The sequence below is a fragment of the Anopheles arabiensis genome, chromosome 2 (assembly GCF_016920715.1).
Source record: "Anopheles arabiensis isolate DONGOLA chromosome 2, AaraD3, whole genome shotgun sequence".
Classification (NCBI taxonomy): domain Eukaryota; kingdom Metazoa; phylum Arthropoda; class Insecta; order Diptera; family Culicidae; genus Anopheles; species Anopheles arabiensis.
In genome coordinates this window covers 99,988,177-100,012,138 of record NC_053517.1, presented here as the reverse complement: position 1 = coordinate 100,012,138, position 23,962 = coordinate 99,988,177, and the positions used below count along the sequence as shown (strand labels likewise).

Genomic DNA, 23,962 nt, shown 5'->3' with positions numbered 1-23,962 from the left:
CGTGTGATCTAATGCCTGACCAGCAGGGTAGGCGGTTAATGGAATCATAACTATGGCCGCAGCCCTTCCCCAATTGAATCTCATTGATTAATAAAACAAAGGCAGGCGGTGCTTGAGAGAGAGAGAGAGTGTGTGTCCTTTCAAGCCACAGAATAACAACGACGGCAGTGGAGGGCAGCAAACGTTTATGAATGAATAAAACAGCAAACACTGTTAGGACATGCACAACCGTCCTCGAGAACAATGAGGTTACACGCATCCGCAGACACCTTCTCGTTCACCTGATGTGCGGTGTCACCGTTCACAGCTCGGTTTTCTCTCGTCAAGAGCTCGAACGGCTTGACGGGGGCTGTGTCTTTATGGGCCCCTCTCCTCGCTAACCCATACCCATGTCTCCTGGTGGTCGATTCAGACTGCCGACATGCCTTTAAATGGTTGTCCCACACAACCCGGTAGAAGAAGCAATTCGGACCCGAGAACAGGAGCGATCCTTCCAGGAGAAGAGCCCGTCTGGAATGAATTGCGCCTCGACTGTAATCCGTTTGAAAGGATCATTCTTCTTACCACCAGTACCAGAATGACAGGAAGAGAGAGAGAGAGAATGAGATGGACAAAGGACGTCCTGCGGGGACCATTGATCCCGGTCGGAAGATAAATGCCCTTGCGTCTGTGTCTGTGTGTGTGTGGCGGTTGTCTCTGTTTCGATTTCGATTTCAATTAGGCTTCCAGGAAAAGATTGAGAAGCAGAAAGGGAACCCGAAAATCCCATACTCCGTGTTTTTGGGGATTTTATTGCCCGTCTTGTTTCGTCGGCAGTTTCGTTCGCACGGCGTGCAATCGTCGGCACTTGCCCTTGGCAAACAGGGGGAAAATAGGTTTCGAAACAAAAACAACGTTTAAGGAGTTAGAGTAGTTCGTCGGTCCTTTGTGTGCGTGTCCTTCGAAGCGCCCCTGTCGGGATGCCGTGCCGTGGGAATACTCCCCGGCACTAGCTCCCATCGCAAAGGGGGAAATGGGAACAGGTAGAAGAGTGCACTATTTAGAGCAAGGGCCACCAAGCGGGAACACAAGTGCACAGAGTGTGTCTCGAGTAAAGGATTACCCAGGCATAATGTGGCTGTGTGTGATTTACTTAACGAGAAGAGTGTCGCCAACGCCGTACGGACGGCTTTATTGCGCGATTCCGGTTCTGTCTGGTCTGGTCTATCGTTTTGCGCAAATCATAAACTTCATTAGGCGGGCCCCGTGACGGTAGCAGTGACGGTACGGACTTGGACTCCTCGCTCAAGACCTGCCCTGACGCGTCTGGCGGCTTGCTTGTGCGTGCGTGCCCGCTGGGACGGGAGACGTTGCTTTTCGGGATCATTAAGCAGTCTTCTGTGTCTATAATTGGAATGTCCATGATCTCTACACCCTGGCTCCCTGCACACAAGGCCCGACAGAAACGCACACACGCACACAAGTCCCTCCACTGGGTGAATCAGGGCGCGGATGACTTATGCGCACGCGTTCGGGGTGCGTTCTCGTGCGGGCCTTGGGCGGCGCCTGAAATGGTTTGTTTTCGTGCGAAAAAGAGCACAGTGCCTCCTGCCTTTCGCCACTACTACGAAGTTCTCCAATGTCCACTTGAGGCAGCGGATCTAAAGGACGGAGGATCTGCGGTGCAAGTTTCGGAGGAGGATCATCGGTAGCTCGCACAAAAAACGGCGTCCGGTTGCGCGATTGCGATTAGACGTGATCGTCTGCGTACTTGGAGTAGTGTCGAAGTCGAGCACAAAAAGCAAGCCGTTTGAAGCGCAAAATACACACACACACATACACGCAGCACTGTCTCTTGGTTGGCGTTCGTTTTGATTGTAGCGTTTCGGAGCAGGAAAGCCCGTGCGCCCGTGCGGGAATGGTTAAAAATAATTCAAACACCCAAATAGCGCGCGCGCCGGCTTAACGGCGACCGAAAAAAAAACGACGACGCGTTTTCCTCCCCCCCCCCGAAACGCCGACGTGCGTGGAAATGGAGTGCGTGGAAAACGGCAAATGGAACGACCAAATAGCGACCAAAAGCGGGAGGATGTTGTGCACTTGCTGGTCGTGTTTGTGTGTGCGCGGTGATCATCGGGAGCGGGACCGATCTCGTCTTTGCCGCCGCCGCCGCCAGTTCGACCACTTCGAAGGCCATCTTACCAGATGTTGAGTGGGGGAGTCGAGGGTACGCGATGGGTGCCGGAATGGAGCGGAAAAATGACGGGATGACGGGCGCCCGGACGTCATCAGTGACGATCGTCGCTGACCCCGCGATCGAGCGCGCACGCGATCATCCACGGCGCGCGTTTTGTTTTTGCTCTTTCTTTGCCACTTTTTTTTGTACATCAACCGACCGAGTGTGGTGGTGTGAGGAGGGATGATGTGTGGAACATATGATCATGCTTAATCTCGACCCACTCCACCCCTCGCAACTCCCCAACCTAATTTGAATTGTGGAAAAAGGAATGGAGAGAATTAATTGAATATTGCGTTGGAGCAGTGCCGCTTCACATTCCGGCCAGATCCTATCGTCCTGCAAAAAACGATACATTTCTGCCCGGCCAAGCGATCACCGAACCGTGTGAGCCTTTTTCTTCGAACTGTTCAACTGTCCACCCCCCCCCACCCCCCCTTCATTTATGTCGCCTATATGTTGCTGCTTGAAAAGTTGGAAGGCGCCAGCCAGCGCCAAGCGGCGTGACAAATGGTAAATAAAAATAAAAGCGCGCTGCGGCGGCCCCAAACCGGTAGCAAAAGCGACGTTTTCGGTTTGTTGGACGTTTGCCATGCGCCGCGCGCACGTTGACCGTCCTTCCCTACACCCCACCCCCTTCGCCCCCCCCCCCCCCTTTCATATCCCCCCAAAAACCCATTACAAACAAACGAAACCCACAGCAGGGTACTGGCCGCGCGCCCTTGCGCCGAGCAAAACAAAGCCGCTCGAACGTCGTAGGTGACAACAATATCGCGCCACACAGAAACACACACACGCCCGCGTGGAAACCCCCAATGTTCCGAAAAATCGACACGCCAGTCTGCCAGTGAGGGCCGGCGAGACGGCCCGAACACGATGGGCCATTTGCCAGATCGAAAACGGTCGACACACCTTCGCGCCGACGCCAACCAGCCGCGCATAGGGCCGTCAGCCGCGGCAGCAAGGGACGGTCGGGCAAAACAAAGCGCAAAGTGTGTGTGTGTGAGAGGGGGCCAACTTTACCGCACTTAGCAGACGCGCCCAGCAACCACTCGGTTGCTGCGCGGCGTTGCGCTAAGCTGGGACGCACACACGCGGTTGTTCACGCAAGACGCGCGCACCAGCCAGTGCGCCCGCGGGACGTAGACGGGGTTGACTAATGACCTACCAGAACCAGAACCGCAAGTGGCGCACCGGTCGCACAAGTGTGTGTGTGTGTGTGTGTGTGTGTGTGTGTGTGTGTGTGTGTGTGTGTGTGTCTGCGCAACGCCTCTTCGCCTCCGAGGTCCCGAGACTCGCAGGTAACAAGGGGCGTCGGACGGCGGATTTCGGGAGATGTTGGTCGGTCGGTCGGTCGGTCGGTCGGTGTCAGAAATAGAAATCTCTAACTTTTTCCGAAAAAGAAAAACAACACAACTACACACACACACGCTCATACACTCAGACTCAAACGTTGTGTCGTCGCCGTTGACTTCCTCGGAAATACGTATTCTGTTTGAAGAGGTTTGGTTTGATTAAACTTTGAAGGCGGGGATCGGGGGAGTTGTTCGGCGATCAGGAAGCATCCTGATGCCTTTCCCGTACCCGTACCAGGATGCGCGCACACGTCGCATACGTCCACCGCAATTCCCTTGTGGCCCTTGTGGTCGGAGCTCCGGATGGGAGGAAGGCGCGGTCTGCCGAACCACTTATCAATCCTTGAAATAGCGGTCATTTTTCAACCGCAAGCTTGTCGGAACACTGTCGGACACAGTCTGTGGGCACACACACACACACACGCACTCACACGTACACAAGGAAAGGGAAGATTATGAGCGAAGCGGGAAGGTGATGCGGAGGTGTCTCTATCCGCACGGTTGTCGATAAATCTTCCGGGGGCCACGCTGAAGCGCTAACGTTTGACATAATATCAAGAGCGTGTGCGAGAAGGAGGAGAAATGCCTCTCGCCCCTTGTCCCATATACCGACGACCGATCGAGAGTTTATTTCTCAAATCCCCCTACCCCACCCCTCTACAACCGGTCGGCAATATGTCCCTGCAGAACGGCGGCGTTGGCCGTGCTTTGATTGAGATGGCCGATCATATTTCAAGTGGCACCGGATTCCGCTGCCAAACAACGTTAAACAACACTGCTGATGGTGGTGCAGCCGCTACTGCTCGTTCAGGATCGCTTTTCCCTCCCCCCCCCCCCCCCCATGCTTAGAAGCCAGAGTAAGAAGCAAGTTAAAGAAAGTGAGCAAAAGGATGAAGAAACAAAAGCGCCAGTCAAATAAAATTCAGAAAAGAACCATCGCGTTTCCTGCGCAGTTTTTTGAGAGGGGAGTGATGCCTGCGACACAAGCTGTGACCGGGCAAAAAAAAAGAAGAAAAAACAGCCGATAAAACACGCGCACGCGGGGATGGTGTTGGTACGTGGCTACTCCTGCACTGACCGGATGAAAGTTAAATTTAATTGGAATTGCTGTTGAAACGCGCCGTGAAAGCTACCATAAATCTGACAACATCTACCGCGCGCATCGAATGTGCGGACTGCGACGTGCGAGCGTGGCGTGGTACCTTGCCACCCAGCCCCACAGTCCGTGCGCGTCCGGTCCGGAAAGCCATTTTCATGTGCCAGGTCCATCTCTTCCTGGTTGCTGGTTGGTGCGGGCGTTGGTTCGTTGCGTTCTAGAGTGTTGCCTTCCCTCTCGCGTTTCGAGTTGGGCAAAGGGGAGTGAAAAGATGTAAGATTTACACCGAACATGTGTTAATAGAGGGATCAATACGTTGACTAGGTGGTATCAGCGCAAAGTTGGTGTAGGAAATTTGTAGGACCCAGCATTGCCCTCGCTCAAAGTTTTGCTGCCTAACTCCCACCCAGCATCCAGGGGTTGAAATAGAACAAAACCGAACCGAAAGCATTTCCGTCCGTGCTAGACTTCCGGTCTAGCTTGCAGAGTGGAGTGGAGGAGACCCACAGAACACATCTGCTGGACGTGGTGTTGCGAAGATCATACAGCAATAGTTCCAACGACTCCCACATTGGTCAGAATGGGAACGGAAGGCGCGACCGACCAAAACAGGCTACCGCACCGCATGTTGGAGGACACATTTGGATCAGCTAATGGAGAAATAGGTTAAAACTTGTTCGTGTATGTGCGTGTGTATGTGCGTGTGTGTGTGTGTGTGTGTGTGTGTAGGAGTTGGTCGTAGGGGCGGACCTTAAATTTAGAGAGTCTAAATCGATGCTCTTGCCGCCCGCTCCAAACGCAACCGAGACTACCCCATCGGTCGCCAGAGAACAGAGACGTTAATCACGCACCATGGAGCGCGTGTGTGTGTGTGTATGCTTAACATAAAGAACTAGTGCGGCTGTGCGGCTTTGCTACCGGACGACTCAGATCAGACACTGTGGTCTGTGGTTTGTGATTTATTTTCACCATGGGTGCCATGCCGGCGCGGCCTCTTCTTCGCACGCTGCCGATGATTCACCGATTCACGGGACGCACGAGGTGGCGGTGTAGCACTGTTTGCGTCAGTGTGTGGCCGGTCCGCTGTATCCGTTGCGTTCGATCGATGCCAAATTTTGACGATCGCCAACCTCAACTCCAACCCCCTTCCCGCTCGCTTGTCAGTTAGACTGACTGCGTAGGTTGTCTGCGCTCGCTCAAACAGTTTCACTAACCGTGGTCAGTATCTAACGGGCCTACCCCTTTGCCGTGAGCTTCTTCCTTTGCCCTCTCTGGGAGTGTATTTTTCCACACACACACACATAGACACACTCAGTGCGCGAGTGCGCAATTGCCTAAAATGTGTGTAGTTTGGCCCACAAACCGTGCAGCACTCAGGTTTTACTTGAGCCGCCAACAGCGCGAAGAGTCTTCCCACGAAAGGTGAACAGTGGACGGTGGACGTGAAAGGACAAGCGAACCCGACGCTAACAAGCGTGACACACGGCCTCCTCGCGCGCTAGTCACGTATTGGATGCCCTTTTTTCTGCTTGTGTTTTTTTGCTAGCCACAGTTAGCCAATTCTTCGTGCGAGTTCGCCAAAAGGTTTCCGTTTAATTTTGGGACATACGGTTGTCGTTGTTGTTGTTGGGTTGACGCTGACTCATCTTCAATGGCGGATAGAGGCGAGTGCGGTTATAAAGAGCGTGATCAGCAACCATCGCAGCATCCGGTGGCCGCCTTTTGACGTCACTTGGAGTTGGAGAAGTTAATCCATCCGTGTACATCTGCCCATAACAACCAGATGTGTTCATCTTGACGTGACAGCTTTCGGTGCGAGAGATAAGCGCGAGATGTTGTGCCATTGTGAGCAGGGTTAGCGTTGCTTTTAGGTATTTCTCTAGCGTTGGAGACAAAGATTGTTTTCAAATTGGCATTGGAGACCACAGCACAGTTGATACATGTTTCAATGATTCAGGCTGAAAATTGCAGCTCTCACGCTTTACACTTAAAACCTCCCATGCAACGCGTTCTTAAGATTATGCTAGAACCTATTCATGAGTATATGAATCGAAAATAGGGTCAACTTCTTGGAACAACGTTTTGGTTACTCTACATCTCCCCATCAACAGCTCACCCTTAATCAGCCACTAGAAACACCCATTAAGGTGAAGGTGGCGGACACATGAACACACCGAAAGGTACACAACACCGAAGGACCGAAACCGACAATGCAACCGAAAACTCAGCTTGCAACACCGACATCGATCGCGACAAAACAACAGCAACAAAACAGACCACTCGACTCGGGCTGGCGGCATCCGCGCCCCGTTTGCGCTGCCCTCACCCGGCCGCCAGACGGGTGCGCGCGCGCGCCGCACGCGATCACGTGTGAGCGGCCGAGACGACGCAGTTTTCGCTACCCAGCACAAACGCTTTGTGAAGCTGCACACTTCTATTTGCACTGTCAATATATTTATATAAATATTTTCACTTGTTTCTTTTCTTGGTTTTTGTACGTGTTGTGTTCTCTTGCTTTCCGCAAAGCAGCAGCAACAGCATAGATAAACGCACTAAAAGCATTTTCCGTTTTGGGGCTGCCGTGTGCGCGAACAAAAAAAAGGCGTTAGAAGAGCAAGCGCGGGTTGCGCAAAGATACGTTTTACGCGTTTTATGCATTTGATGCGTGCCCCGACGCGTTCTGACGGGCAAATGGGTAATACCGAAGGAGACGGAAGGGCTACATTCGATCTGCACTCACAAAAAAACGTTAACATCGTTGGAGCGCTGAAGTTATCCAGACAGAGCGCGTACGATCATCGTCATCATGATCATGCGCTGCATGATCGTGTGCATCGTTTTCGCACATCGTTTTCGCCGACGGTTGGCCGCGGTTCATCGTGTCGTCAATAAAAGAATGCCAATCAGTGCGCGGAAAGCCCAACCCATGTACAAGAAGAATGGTGGAGAGAGAGGGGAGAATTGGAGATGGCCGGTGTAGGCTTTCGATGCACTGCAAACGCAGCAACACAGCAAGAAAAACAATACCCATACCTCTCAGCGAAGGTTACTCGATCTGTTATTTGTGTGTGTGTGTGTGTTGGTGAGAAATTATGGTCGCCTTTTCCATCAAGCGCTTTTGAATGGTGAGGAATTTTATCGGATAGAATGCGCCTCAACGCGTCGGCTCGGGTTCTTCTTCCTGTTTCCCGCCTTCCTGGAGGTGGAGCCGCGTTGCCTGCGCCATGCTTGCGAGACGCGGCGCGGGATGTGATTTCGATGCTCGTTTGATTGGCCATCGAATGCAAATGGCGATCGGGGCGGGCGTGTACCGGCTTCGGCTAATTGTCGTCACCAGCCAGACGCGACGCGACGAGACGAGATAACGAGAAATACAACAAAACGTGATGTGTCTGCGTCTTCGGCTGTGGCTGCCGCGTGGGAGAAGAATCTAACGGATATCGGTGTACGGAGAGTGTATGGTGAATTTCAATTCGCCGCATCGTTGTTCACAACACATCGGTCGCAGTTTTCTACCGAGTAAAGAATGCAAAACAGCATAAACTCTATACAGAGAGAGAGAGAGAGAGAGAGAGAGAGAGAGAGAGAGAGAGAGAGAGAGAGAGAGAAGAGAGAGAGAGAGAGAGAGACAGTGTGAAGGAGTGAGAACGAGGAGAAGACCTGAACGGAACTGCAGGGACTTAAATTTTAAATTAATTTTATATTTAAGCCAACCAATCTACCGTCACCTCGGTCTTCCCTCTATCTCTTGCACACACACACGCACACGCACACAAACGCCCGAAAATAGCACTCGGTTTAAGGTTTTATTTTGTGTCTCATGCGATTCTTAAACGCGTTTTTTTATTTTCTTTTCACTTTCCGCTCCCTTCTCCCTTATTTTTTTTTTTTTTTTGCTCGCTGGGACAAAATCGTCCGGTGGAGCCGCCGTTTTCCACCCCAAACACTCCAACCACACCATTGCAACGAAGGGGGGGGGGGCGGGTGGAGGAAGGGAGGGGTTTGTGATGAATTGCAAGCCGTTATGCGCCGACGACGATGGGACGATCCGCGTCCGTCACTCGCGTGTGGTTGTGTGTGTGTGTGCGCGCCGATCTTCTTTAATTTATATATGCATTAGCGCACTGGTCTGGGCTCGCTTTTTGGACTTTTGGCCAATGTTTTGGGGGAAAGGAACGTTGTCCGTAAAGAAGGGGAGGGGAAATAAACAAAATGCTAGTTGGTAGTTGGCAGTAGAGATGAGGATCACATAGAGATGTTGGTTTAGAAAAGCGAACGAGAACTGTGAGAATAAGACGATTCTTTGTGTTCCATAGTCTGCAAAAGTGATCTACTGTTATGACCATTAAGGACATACAATTTTGAACTTGTAATATAAGCAGTTAGAACCTGTCTTTGCTGCATAAATAGGCTGCGATGTGCCTTTGTGTGTTTTAAAACATATGCTATGGCAATAATCAACCAGAAGCGTGTTATATCTGCGTGTTATATCTGTTCGAATCGCAACTCAAATAAGCATCTTTAACTTAAGTCTCTTACTGTTTGAATTATAAGCTATATAAAGAGTCGTCTGATTCACTGAAAACTCTGCATGCACATCCCTAGGTGTAGAGTAGATTAGTTTGTTTTGCGCGAAACTGTGCGCGATGGCGAATGGGACATCCATAAACTGATCGTCACCATATTTCCGTGTTCTATCCAACCTCGCATGACGTAGAAGCCTGATATGCCTCTGTCGCAATAGCGTGTGGATAGTTGCTGGACGGCGTAGATCACCCAACGAAGGGGGTTGAACGAGCGGGGTGGTTGGTGGAGGGGTGAAAGTATATTTTTAGCCCCATGTCAACACCGCCATTGCCCGCGACAGGTGATCGTGAAATACAAACCGTACTGCCTGGTGTAAGTCGGTGGCAAGTCTCGTGGGCGGAAGTGGGAAAGCACACAGCACCGACCGAAAACATCACCGTTCGAACGGTGTTTTCCCTTTGCGAAAGATAAACGGGGGGGTGGGGGAAAACTAATCAAAAACCGTTACAGCATTATGGAACTTGCTTGCCATAAAAATCCCAACAACCAAATGAACGACCATCACACCGAACGAAAAAAAAACACATTTCACGTCCGCTCCCAAGCGCGCGCGCGCATATGTGCAGCAGTGAAACTCGATTCGGTTGTTTTGAATGCGGACGAAAGTGCGGTTTATTGCTAAAAACGTTACCTAACCGATTCCGATATCATAAAAAAACCCCCACTCGGTGCCACAAACAAAACAGCGGTTCATATTTCGGTCGCATTTTTCGCCGTTTCGGTCGCCCTCGATCGCCCTCGGTGCGGTTTAATTAGTGTCGCTAGAACGATCAACACCGATTAACTACCCAGTGCCCAGTGTAGACTATCAGTTTACACGCTCTGTGTGTGTGTGCGGGGAGGGTGCGCCATAAATTTATTGCATTTTTTTTTGTGCAACACCTCACCCCCTCCTCGACAGCATTGTCCTTTTCGGCACACACATTTTCCGCGCAAAGCTTTATGCTGATGCGGTTACACCGCCGGCCCGGGGCCATTGCGCACCGACAAACGCACCGAGCGGGTGTATCATGTAACGCGTGGTGGTTGCCGTTGATCGTGATTTTATGAATTCTTAAAAACAACGCTCCAAATCATACCTTAAGGTATGTGTGTGTGTGCGAGTTTCAAAAAAATGTATATATGCCGGCACATTGGCGCGATCGGCCGTTTGGTGTGTCACGGCGAATTGGCAAACCTCAGTAAGAGGGCGATTAAAATTTGTTTGCTGTTTTTTTTTTTTATTTCCCTTTTCCTCTCGTGGCTACGGGGGGAAAACTGAGAACGATTTTGTTTTTCTTGCCTATCATGAAAATAGACGCGCAGCGAAAATTCTAGGAAAAAGGATCCAAATGACTGATGGAAATATTTCAAAGGCGCCTACCTGCCGGAGCTTGCTTGTCCTCCGATTGGTACTTCTTCGCTTTCACTCTCAGAAAAGTGAAAAATAAAATGTAGCCAAACGGGTGCTAATAAACATCGTGCCGGAAAACAACGCAGTTGACGAATTTCGGGGACAAAAAAAAACTGGGTCTGGGTGAGTAGTGGAAAACAACACTTACTCACACCCATGTGAGCAGGCAATAAAATGGTCGCTCAGTTTTCCCACCGCCGCATGCCAATTCCGGTGGAAGTGGGGGAAACCCGAGCGACAAGATAATATTTTCGCGAATAATAATAAAAAAAAAACGCCAAAACAGAAAGAAACGGTTCCTCTCAACAGCGACCCCAAAGTGGTGTCCAAATTGTCCAAATTCCTGGCATACTTCAACCCTGGGGAGAATGGAGCGGAATGCAAAACATGCTTAAGCTTGTTTCCTTTATTATCCTTTTTGGCTGAACTAGGCACCCAACTCCTCTCGTTAGCAGCTATTTTGACTCGAATGACGATCCATCCGTCACGTCACTAGTCTTGTTAATGCGTATGATGGATTTATACACCCTCACCTTCTCTCTCTCTCTCTCTCTCTCTCGCATCCCCAGAGATCTTCGATCCGTTTTCCAAGAAGCAACCTGTCACACAACCCACTAACACACCACAGCCAAGCGCACCAAGCCGTAAAATGGATTCAATCGGAACGAATTTATGGAATAATTGTTTCGAAAAAATGGTTCGGACGCTTCCACCCAGTGTCGGCGTTCGGTGTCTTGTTGTTGTTGGAAGTGACGTCTTTACGCGCGGTCCGTTCTAGGCAAACACTAATTTACGATCGGCACGCCTTGTGCCGTGGGAATTGAAGCAGGCCGAATGTGATCAACGAACGGCCACCCCGAGGTAAACAATCGTTATGACTCACGGTAGAGTGCTCCCGAAAACCGAAAAGACAAACACCTTACAATAGGCGTTTAAGACAGATGGTTGCATTTGTCGATCTAGCTCGATCGCAATTAGCCTGAGATCCCGAGGAAGGTTCAGGTTTTGGGAAATTGAATTACAAAAAAAACAAACCTTCACATAATTCACCTCCAAATCTGGATGACGCACTTGCGTGTGTGTGTCAGGTGGTGTTCCACAACCCTAACAAACGATCAATCGATCAATGAGATAAGGCTAACACACCCCGCATGTACACTAGCCGAGTCCAAGATCTAGCTGAAGCCCAAGATAGTAAAGAACTCAAAATGAAGCTCAATGAATGGTCTTGAGCGGCACAAAAAAAGGTCTTTGGACTGGCAAGTACTCTGGCTGAAACGATTGCGATTTGTGGAAGCAGCAGAGTTGTGGAAGCTTCTTCGCAGGCTCCTCCTGCCTCCTGCTCCATGCGTTAGGGGGGCATGAGTTTTGTGTTTCCCATAGGGTCCATCATTTCACGGTACATTCCTGCCGTATCCGGTTACGCGCACCGAACCCGGGGCCAGAATTTCACATGTGCCTGCTGTGCTTTACGTCCCGGGGCGTAAACGGAGAGTGCGCAAACAGGGGAGAAGAGGGGACACACATTAATAATCGTTTTGCTGATTCATTGCGCTTAAGAACAGCGGCTGCTTTGGGGGAAGGGAAACGGGCTGGCAGGGGCTGTGTGTACCTTGCCAGGGCTTGCCAGTTTCCAGTGCACGAAAGACTCGCTTGTCTGGACGACTCTCTTGCTTGCTCTGGTGGCCACACCACACCAATAACGTCCCGCCAGGTAACCGACGAACTTCACATTCCAGCTGACGGACGGACCCGAGATCGCTTTCCGAGAACTGTTCAGGACGAGCTCGTTTTAGATCCCCGGCTGCGGAAAGGTAAATAGTTCTTAGTGTGCAGTAAGCAGCAAAGCCACTTGACGCACCGGTACTTGCGATGTGTGTGTTTGGTTGGTGTTAATTATCAATTCCTGTGTCCGAGCTGCGAGATGCTGGTCAGAGCTCCAATGCAGGATGCATATTTACATAAAACGGCTCAAACTAATGCACACTTTCTGCATCTCATCTGTGGCGTGCGGTGGAAAGCAGAAAAGGAGACAAATATTTACCCCGTCCAGAAGCGCAAAAGGCGCGGGCTTCCCCATTGCGGCACAGAAAGGCCGCAGCAGAGGTTAATGAGCGCCCCCGGAGCAGCCTAATGAAGTGTGATGACCGGGAGGAGCGCTTGGAGCGTTTAATTAAAAATAATTGGCCTGGTTTTCGGCTTCTCTCCAAAATCCCTCAAACATCAAACGAAACACACTCCAAGGTGATGATCCCATTTCGATGACCTCTCGATGAAACAAAAAAACTCTCGTTCCAGGTTGTGGTCTCGTTTGATTGTTTTTCCTTGCTTGGCCGGCACCACAACCCACAAGCCATTATCAAAAGTCGCGTCACCTTGAGTGAAAACCGCCGAAAAGTAAGCAAATCTTATCTTATCAGGTCGGTGATGATGACAGTAAATTGTTGTAGTTTTTTGTTTCGTTTCGTGTGTGTGTGTCTGTGAGATATTACTCCCTAACACACACCCTAGAAGTTCCAAGGCACACTGACCCTATCAGCAAATCAACGGGGAAAGACCCTCTATCGGAAGTCCCCGTGTAAGACACAGGGTCTACTTCCAATCAAAACAAAAAACAGACACACAATTCTTCTGATCAAAATAACAAGGGGGGAGGGGAACTGGACCATCGATTGGAAGAAAGAGGCATGGGGCGGCATGGTGCGTTACAGCATCTTCTATTTCCGTCAACGTGAGGTCACTGCCACGATCAAACGGACCGGGAGGTTGATGTCGGCGGACCCGATAGTGTGGAAGGAAGGCTCTTGCGTGCTCTTGTAAATAGCGCCCATGTCAAAACGATCGCGATAGCCCATCCCACCCAGCCCACCGGGCTAACGGGGTAGCAGCAGTGTGTGTGTGTGAGCGGTTGCAGCAGCAGCAGCGGGAGAGTTAATATTTTTCAATTATGATTATTAGCAGCAGACCCGGGGCCTCGGGTACCGTTAGGGAGCGTTAGGCGCTTTCAGCGAGGACAAACCGGATAACATGACCGGAGTGAGCAGGAGATAGAAGCGAGAGACATTTAGATGGAGACACACAGACACACACACACACATTTGCATGCTGTGGTAGAAGTAGAACTTCCTATGTGTTCTGAATGTCGATCGGGCCGGGGTGAGCTGGTAATAACCAACAATCTGTTTTGCATACGTGCATACGGAGGTGTTCCTAGGCCAATTAAACTTTATTAGAGGCGTACGCGTACGTAGGAAGAGAATGGAAAATAGGGGAGAATGTATTGAGAAGGTGGTAGTACTGGTGTGAACCCTTTTCCTTCCTCCAGCGCACTCTTTATCGCATCGAAAGACGCTCGTTACGAAGGGTTAGCCCGCAGACAGTGTGGGACCTCCCTTTGCACTATCAATCTCTACCACTATCAATGTTAATCAAACGCATGCCCATCCCTCGCTGGAGCGTGAACTCTGACCAGGTGAAACCCTTTATCAATCCAATTCAATGCGACGGCTTATCCGATAGACCATCTGAAGAGAGCACACGATCGAATCTTCTTGATGATCTGCGGCTCTTGAAAAAAAAACCGATAAGACACGGTCAACGGCCAGCCGAGTGTGCGGTTCGAAATAACCCATCTTGATCATCTGCTTGAACGCACACACACACACAGACGACGCAGAGTGTCGGATACCGAGACACGTGCATCCATCGTGCACAACCCTCGGGTACGCTCTTCACGCGGAGTGCTCCTGTGGAGTGCTCTGTTCATTCCCCCAGAGTGCCCAACGTTGCCCAACACGTGAGGCTTGAACAACGCCGTCATCCACACAATCTCCCGCACACTATCAGGCACGTGAATGATCGTGATGGGGGTTTGGAAAGCAGCAAGATTGCACAGGTGTGAGTGCACACCTTCTTTTAATAGGAAGTTTTGGAGTTCGAGCCTGGGCAACTTCCCAAATGTGGGAATGTGTCTTGCCAAAAAAACTATTGTTTCACGGCAAAAGAACCCCCTTTTAACCTTCAAATTGGTCCCATCCCCACTCGGTACAAGTCGTCGCGCTGGTTGGCGGTTCTGCTTTAGTTCTGCCTTGGTGAATGGTTTAATTATGCTTGCCCGGAATGGAGCAACCAAAACGAAGTCTTCACATGATTCGAACAAACAAACAGCGAGCTGTCCGTGTATGTTCCGTTCGATTTGCTCCGTTCGATGCTCAGGGTACCCGTCGTCGCAAGACGTGTGAAAACACTTGTGCACATATGTGCACATCGGTGCATGTGTCCAAGCGTGCCAAATTATGGGTTTTCCGGTGCGGTTGCGCGTTCGGTTTTAGCGTCGTCTGCTCGTTTTTTCCTCTGTTTTGTTGTTGCGCCGCCCTTTTTGCGTGACGGCGTGACTTGACGCAATCGTACACGGTACAACGGAACGGGGGTTGTAAACAAAGAGCCAAATTGTGCCGCCCTTCGAAGCGAAGTACCCCGGCCAGCGCACTTGGTGCGAGAGGAGATGGTGCAAAGCTGCGATACTTGACAGTTTTTGGGAGAGTGGCAGAGAGGAGTCGTAGTTTCGAGGACCCACACGAGCGTGGTGCTGCACGTGAATCGAACCAGTTTATGGTGTGTCATTAAACAAGGGGGGGGGGGGGGGGAGGTATATTAAATTAATAACTAGCAGCAAGTCGAGCCAGAGTTCTTTATGGATGTTTATCTCATCTTTTTATAGCTTTTTGAGTGCTCCAAGACGGCAACACCACGGATTGGGGGGTAGTTGTTTTCATTGCAGTAAAAGAGGGCTAGCAATCGATGGTTGGTGCTGAAGGGTGCGGAATTAGTTGCACTTCTTGAGGTAGGCGAAGTGTCAAGCTGTTTGTTCCTGTCACTGATCCCACTAAACTTGATCCCATGATTAAAGAGAGCATATGAGAGAGAGAGACCTTGGGAACAAAGGGTGGGTTTTGCTGCAGCTGACGCTGCCAAAGTGAAGACCACCGAGTGCGACCTTCAACGAAGCCACCGAACTGTCTTCGGGTCGGTAGCTGCCCCTGGTTTTTTCCTCCCCCCCTGTTGGCCCACCCATCCCACCTGGAGAACAATCTCACGCGGGAAGCCATACACCCTGCCACTGCCCGTTTACTTACTTGATGTAGTAGATGCGCCCGTCCTGTGTTTTCGCCTGCTCCCAGCCCGGCGGCAGCTCGCCAAAGTTCGCGTGCAGGTTCGACACGTCGTACGAGCGGCCCCGGCTGTGCAGATGCTGTATCGCCGCCTTGGACAGGGCCGCCTGCTGCAGCACGGCCGCCCCCAGGCTGGTCGCATCGTTCTGGGCGGCCGCGGCCGCCGCCGCCGCCTGTGCTGCGGCCGACTTGCTGGCACCGGCCGCCCCAGTTCCACCAGTCCCGCCACCACCACCTCCACCACCACCGCCACTACCGCCTCCACCGGCACCATTGCCACCGGCGGCAGCGGCTGCAGCGGCGGCGGCGGCTGCCGCGGCCACCCCCGCCGAGCCCGCTCATCCCGCCCGGGATTTTGCCGAGCGAGGCGGGACTGCTGTGCGCGCGGCTGTGATGGATCGGCAGCCCGTTCGGGCCGGTCGCCGCCACGCCCGCCACCCCGCCGAGTATGGTCGTGCCGGAGCCGAACGCCGAGTCGGCCGAGTTTTCCCGCGAGTGCGACACGGACGGCGACTTGGAGCCGGACGACGGCGGCATGAAGAAGGATTCGGGCAGCTTGCGCATGCGGTACGGTATCTGGAGCGGCACCTTGTTGCTGAGCGCCTTGTCGAACAGCTCGTTCAGCTTGTCGTTCGAATCCTTGTCGACCAGTATGATCAGGTTCTTCTTCTTGTTCGCGCCGGTCGACTCGTTCTCGTCGGCGGCCACCGCTGCAACGGCGGCGGCGGCTGCTGCCGCTGCTGCCGCTGCACTACCATTGCCGCTGCCGGCTGCACCACCGTTGAATGCCATTTTGCACGCACGCACGTCAACAAAAAAAAAACACAACACAAAAGCACGCACGCACTCACACGATCACTTTGCTATCGCCGAAGAAGGAGGAAACAATACAGCAAACAAGCCCAACCCTTTTAGGCGTCCCGACCCAACAGTGCGCCGAGACGTTTGGTTTGGTGCGGGAATTCAGGTTTTTCACTTGAGGTCCCGCGGTGTGTGGACCTTTTTGTATGTGTGTGTGTGAATGTTGGAGCGAAAGAGCGAGCGCACGGCTTGCTTCGTTAGAATCTTTCACACTGGCGCGCCTTTCAGCGGGGGAACCGTTGGGGAACGTGGGAGCACTCTGGTGAGCAGCGTGAGCAGTGTTGCGCTGGATGCTGCTGCCCTGGCTGCTACTGCTGGAGCTGGACTGTGGCTGCTTGGATTGGCAGCGCAACGGTTTAGCAGGAACAAGTTTTCGCAGCGCCCTTTCGGCTGATTTTTGTTGTTGTTGTTTTCGTTACTGCTTGTTTTAATTTTTTTTTTACTTCAATTTCTGCACCAACTACACAGACACTGGATGCACACATTCACAGACACATTCGACTGCATAACATTCTTTTTTCTTCTTCTTCTTTAATCACAATTTGCACACACACACATTCACTACTAAATCACCAGCAACTGCACAGCACACGACGGCTCGTCGTGCTGGTCGGGATCTGCTATTCCAAATGGGGAGAGAAAGAGAGAGAGAATAATTTTCTTTACTATGGAAGCACTTGGCAAGACACGTTGGATCTTCCTACTATGCTTTAATATGTGTTTTGTTTTTTTTTTTAATTGTTTGCTATAATTGTTTAAAATGTTTTGCTTGCAACGCAAACGCAAACAAACGAAATTGTTTCACTTTTCGGCTCAAAACCACACGGGAGCTGTTCGTACGAGTGTAATACACAATATCACGAAATATTAATCCTCCAAGCACCGCGATTAGCCCAGAATGGCACACCACACTTATATAAAAAACACACACTCGAAAGCTAATCACCTTGCAAACACAATTTTCATTGAACGCAACGCGAACTGGATCGGATTCGATTGAGGTAATATGTTCCTGAATCCGATCAAAAAACTGAAGAAGCGAAACAAAAATCCCTTCTTTCGCCGTCCAAAGGCAAAAAAAAAGGCGAGCCCCGGAGCGGATCTCGAGATCGACACACACGACGACGCTCTACTCTGGCTGCGTACCCGCGAACGAATAAAGCCTGCCTGTTGGTGCTGTGTGTCGCCTCCCCCCCGCCACAACAGAACTGCTCAATCTGCGTGTCGGAATTACGCTCTCACTCGCTTGCTCTCTCCCTCTCCCTCTCTCTCTCTCACGCACACATACTCACATACATGGTCTCTCGCGCTCTCGTGGGGTTGGTCGGCGGAGTGCGTCTTTGCTGCTCTTTGCAAACGGGAAATCAGCGCCTACTACTACCACTAGTACAGCGAAGCGCACAGCAGTGAGAGAGTGAGAGAGTGAGAGAGAGAGAGAGAGGGCGATCGAAGGGGTGGAAATCTACTACTACGTACAGCTTAGACTGCAGGCAAGAGTGGCCAGCACAGTGCGTACTTCTGCTGTCTGTCTGTTGCTGTCTACGTAGTCGCATTTGCGCCCCTTTGGATCACGTAAAAGAAGAAAAAAAGAAGCCAAAACCAGAGTGTGTAAGAGACAAGACGCCAACGTGGAGTGTGTGTGTGTGTGTGTGCGCTCCCGAGCGTCTGTGGATGTGTGTGATGGCTCGCGAAAATGCGTGCACTTGCAATACGAGCAAGGGTTTGGGTTGGGAAGAATTGAACTGCCGTTTAAAACGGGGTTGAAAAAGGGGTAAAACGAGTGAGAGAGAGAGGAAGATGGGGGTGGCTTTTAGTACGATTGTACTAACTATCACACACACACACAAGTGCTTGTTGGGTGGGTGTGTTTGTGTGGTCGCCATCGATGCGCGATCGATCAACCAACCCCCTTTTGCTGCAACCCAACTTTAATGGGCAACAACAATTGGGAGGAGGTAGGGAGGGGGGGGGGGAGGTGAGTGATAGAATTGCGTCTCGGTCAACAACAACAATTACTTCTTAATTTCACAAAAAAAGTGTGCTAAAGTGTATGGGTGGCCCATTCACTACCCCCTCCCGGGGGGGAGTTGTTTGCACGCATCACCAATGCTTATTTGCTAATTCAGCAACCCCAAACGCACACACACACACAGGCTCGAGGGGACCGCTTTTTTCTTCTCCTGCTCTTTTGATCGCTCTCTCACACTCTTCTCTCTCTCTATCTCTCTTCTCTCTGTTTCTTCTTCCATCGCCTGCACGGTGCAGTTGGATGTGTAAACGTCATTCGCAGGCGTTGTGACGTTGATCACCAGGGAGGCAGCCCATGTAAAGCGGGAAGATCACACCCAAACAGTTGTGGGTTGCATGGGGGGAGGGGGGTGCAGAAAGGGAGCAAGGGTGACATGATTAATGGCAAATCAACTCGAGTCGCTCCCGATCATTCTATGCTGCAATGCCCTCTCTTTCTCTCTCTCACACACACTCTTTCGACATTGCTTTGTTTTTTTTCTTTTTCGACACACCCGATCGTGCGCTTTGATCGTGCTCTTTTGGACTTTTTTCTGATTTAATCACTCTCAAATCAAACTGTGATCAAGCACACACACACACACAATCGTACGCTCATGCCAACACACGCACACACACACACACACTTGTTCTTAGCGGGGCCACACAAAACAGCGCAACATGAACGGAGCATAAGATTTTCTGACGATATCTTGGGTTTGTGTTTCTTTCCTCCGTTTCCTACATGCACACACATGCGCAGTCGCCAACAACAGCAACAGCAACAACAACAGGTCACGAAGTTGCTGCTGCTGCCAACCACACTTTTATGCTTTCTCTCTCTCTCTCATTCCCACACACTTGCCGATCGACGACGCGCAGCAAAGGCAGAGGGCGGGCGAAAGGCGTTTGGGGGGGTAAGTTCGATCTTTCTTGAAAGGAAGGGTGTTTTGGCGGTCGCCCGCGCTCGTTTAGTGCGTTATATTTCTGGCCACCTTTTACGTACAAAAACACACACAGACACACACACACATACGCGCAGATTTTCGTGTAGCCTCTGACCTCTGAACCTTCTAGTGGGGGTGGTGGTATCCCCTTTCTTTCTTAGACTCCGGACTCTGAAACATTGCCATCCGCCGCCGAGAACTCGCGCAGTTCAATTGTGTGTCGTCTACGGGTGAAACCACCTCAGCCAGAACCTCAACCATGCCCACACACAGGTTTGGTGCTTCTGCCACCGTGCCGCAACTCATCCACCCACCCCTCCCCCCCCCTCAAACCTGCCTAAAAGGCCCTTTTTCGGGGGTTTCTCCCTTATGCTGCGTCCCTTTTTTCCCCCCCCCGCTGGCTGAGCGGACTTACGCAGCTTTGCCTGCCCCGGTTCAGCACTTCAACACTTGAGCATTCTCTCACATATGTCTGCTTACACCCTCTCTCTCTCTCTTTTTAGCTCTCTTTTTTACACTTCACAGACTCTTGCTTTCCTGTTCTTCCATTAATGTTTTCTGAGGTGGCACTCTCCCACTCTCTCTCTGCTCAATTCAACCCTAGTGCTCAGGTTTTGGGTTTACCGAGATTTTGCTGTCACTCTTTTTAAGTGCGTTTCGACGACTTTTTGACTGACTTGTTGACGTGGTGGTTGTTGTGTGTTTGTTTGGCTTCTTTTTTTTTTCGTTGCTTCGTTGGTTCACTTTTTTCTCTTTCCAACCTTGCTGGTTGGATTTCGTCACACTGTGCGCTCGCAGATTGATGTTTTTGGTTTTTATGATAAATTATAAACACTACCTTAGCGCCCACAACAAACACATCACATTGGAGCTTTTTCTTTCCACCCATCGACAAACTGTAAGCGAGGAGGAGGAGAAACGGGCACGATTCTTACTCAGCAGCAGTAGCAGCAGAAACACACCACTTTGCACTGCCCCGAGCACACGGACGCGAATGAGGCGGATCGAGCTGGGTCGGGCTGGGCCGAGGGTGAGAAAGATCGAGCGACTCCACAGCATCCAGCAAGTAGCTCGCTCCCCCCCCAATAGGAACTCACTCGATGGACTCACACACACACTGTCTCTCTCTCTCTCTTTACGGTTCTTGCTGTAGCACTTATCTGCTGCACAACAAACTGCTGCGTACGATATGATCAACTCCGACTAAAAGGGCCAAACGGACGATTAACGAACCTTCTTTCTTCATTTATTTGCCTATTTTTGCTAATGCCGATCGTGGTTCGAACGATCCGTCACCAATGTTGATCACCAAAAAAAAAAAACAAATTGCCGTTTTTTCTTGTTTTGGAAGACTTTTGAAGCGCAAACGAAACTCGAAACACACTGCTACACCGCACCGTGATGACCGTTCGGACGAGCTGCGGTGACTCCGGCAACACGAGTGACCGCACTGTGCCGCGCTGGGTCCGTTCGAACCCGCTCCCGCCGCCTTTGCTCGCGTTTGGTTGGGTTTGGGCGCTGCGCATTGGAGAGGAGGCGGGAGGAGGAGGCCTATCGCCAAACTTATCAGAGACCTCACACAAACAATACAGGTAGGTGCAAATCGGGGGAGGCGCGAGAGGTGAACCTGTTGCATGTGGCGTTGCGCATGTGAGCGTTTGGTTGGTTTTTTTATTCTCGTTGGTGGTTGTAGTTGTTGCTGTGTAATGTTTATTGTAGCAGTGTACATGTGAGAGGGTTTACACCCTTTTTTGTTTTGTTCTTCTTCGTGCTCCTCTGAGTGAGCGAGTTTGGTGCACAGACTGAATGCACGAAAGGTAGGCTGAGAGAAGGAAAGCCCTTTGAACTGTAGGACTTCTTGCTGTTTGTGTGCGTGTGTGTGTGTGTGTGTGCTTTTCTTCGCTTCTAAACACCATTCTTCTTCCCAGCACACAGGTGCGACCTGTGATTAAGGGGGATTTCCTTCTCGCTCTCTCTCTCTCTCTCTCACACTCTTTCTCCGTCCTTTAGGCTGTCGATGGTGCTCTTTTGCTAACGCATTACTATGCTGGTCTCGTTCCTCGTTTGCTGTATTGCATGTATTTCCTACACCCTTCTCCCTACGTGCGAGACAGCATCTGAACGTTGCAAGAGAAATGTTGATTGCACCCAAGGTGTGTTTGCATTGAGAAGTTACAAAGTTCTAGCATTGATGTTGCAACTGGATTTTTCAAATAAAATTACTTTTTAATTAATTTTTACTCAAATAGACATTAGTTTCTCTTCCTGATATATATCTTATCATTCACCAAAGCTAAAGATATAGATAGAAGTACGTGTATGTGTGTGTGTGCGTGTGTATGCGCTTAAGTGTTCGCTTCGGTTTGGGATCGGTACTAAAATCACGGCAGCTACACAACACACATATCACAAACAACACTGGCAGGTAGAAAAACAGGTTATTTATTCCATTCCTTCGATAGTGCTTTTTTCCTCTTCTCTCACTCTCTCTCTGTCTCTTTCCCTCTCTCTCTCTTCCTTGATCTTTTCTAAAAAAGCGGACATTTTATCTGACTTTGGATGTACCTTTGGGCTGTTTTTGCTGCTGATGTTGAGTGTGCTTTAGCTGATGGTTTTCTTGCTCTTGCCGCTCAACCCGCAGCACGGTCGCTTTGACTTTCGAGACACTAGAGACTCTGGATGTGTCTTCTCAGGTCTGTGTGCTTTGCTTTCGTCATTTCTCGAATTCTCCTCACTCTCCGCGGCTCAGTTTGGCCCGTGTGCGGCCCGTGATCCTAATGCTTGGGACGAGCTCGGACGCAATCGCAATCGAATGCGTCTCTTTTCCCAAGCGCCCCCTCATCGGACACCATCATCATCATCATCCGATCATCATCTTCATTTCACGTCACGTTCTCGAACACACTTTCAAAACGGCTTCTCGGGTTTTTGACGGTCTTGGTGTATCCCGGGGGTCGGAGGATCTTTTCTTAAACCAAGGAACACACATACACACACATACACTCTCACAGACGACATAAATGTTGCCGTGAATATGATGACGTTCTTTTATCGTCTTTCTCGCACAACGTCTCTGTGTGTAATATGTTGCGATCATCACGATCATCAAGTGGAAGAGTTTACTTCTTACCATCGATTCAAAACATAATGGAGCAAATGTAATGTTGTTCTATTTAAAGGAAATATAATTCATTCAAAAGGTATTATAAAAGTCGTGTTTTTTTTAATACATATCAAAACTAACTGTATGAAACACACGACGAAACGTTACGTCTAACAGCCATTTTTAACTGCAACCATTAAAAACTACCTGTGACAATCATATAGCCAATGGCACTTCGCAAATCGGCACCGGTCCATACTCCATTGTGTCTGACCCCTCCGTGCAGGATCGGCCATCAATTTCACCGCCAGCCATCTTGGCTGGAACGAGGCGCCATCCAGTGCTCTTGCTCGCTCTTCGCTCATTAGGCAGTCTCGAGCGGCGCTGGTTGACGAGCGCCCAGAGATCGGCAACGGCGGTGATGGCGCGCGCGCGACAAGTGTTTGCGTTCTTGCAGGATGAAGCGCAAGAGAACGCACAATCTCAAGATGATCGCTTGCCGCGGACATGGTTTTTGCACTGTTTTGTGCACAGGATTGTTCGAAACGTGATTAGATTGAGCAACACCGTTCCGTATGTTTATTTATGGAAGGCTTAACAAACACGATGCAAATGTACTGCCCCGTGAGTTATCTTCAGAATGGTCAGATGATGGGTTTTTTCTCTCTTTCTCTCTCTCTCTCTTTCTCTCTCTCTCTCTCTCTCTCTCTTTCTCTCTGTCTTTCGGATTATGGACGGCGAGACATGAAGGAGGAAACTGCGGCGATGATGGTCAAAGCACAAGGCATTGACCTACAACGTGACCTATTTCGTAGATTCTTTTTGCCCGGTTTATCTTGTCGCCTCTTTGAGGGATTTGAATTCGAAGATCCGTTTGCTAATGTGTTTGTTTATTGTTGTGGAGTTTAGAGCTGATTTTTTTTTTTAAATAGAGGGGGATGAGGTGCAGAAGGGGGTCAGTATAACAGTAACTTACTTACTTTAGATATTGTTGTGGAATTGAGAATCATATAATAGCAAAATTTCGACCATTTAAATTTATTTCTTTTATAAATCAAATTTAAAGGAGTTTGCGTCTTTTGTTGACATCGATTATTACGTTATTAGTGGCCAAATATCAGATAAGAAAGAAAGATCAAATTTACGATTCAAACGGTCTTTTCGGAACGTCCGTTCCATTTCATTGGATGGGAGTCATTCCATTCCTGGAACAGTTTCGTTCTGCTC

At 50.3% G+C, this 23,962-nt stretch overlaps 1 protein-coding gene across 1 annotated transcript in view; it reads right to left on the bottom strand.

The window, feature by feature from the left end:
* The window catches only part of LOC120899688 (transcriptional coactivator YAP1), a 37,004-nt gene extending 19,186 nt beyond the window's left edge, over positions 1-17,818 (bottom strand). Inside the window, 3 exon segments of the mRNA XM_040305802.1 lie at positions 15,782-16,138; positions 16,140-17,298; positions 17,625-17,818. Coding sequence (XP_040161736.1) covers positions 15,782-16,138; positions 16,140-16,609 — 827 coding nt within the window. The 5' untranslated portion in view covers positions 16,610-17,298; positions 17,625-17,818.
* Positions 17,819-23,962: the final 6,144 nt, after the last annotated feature.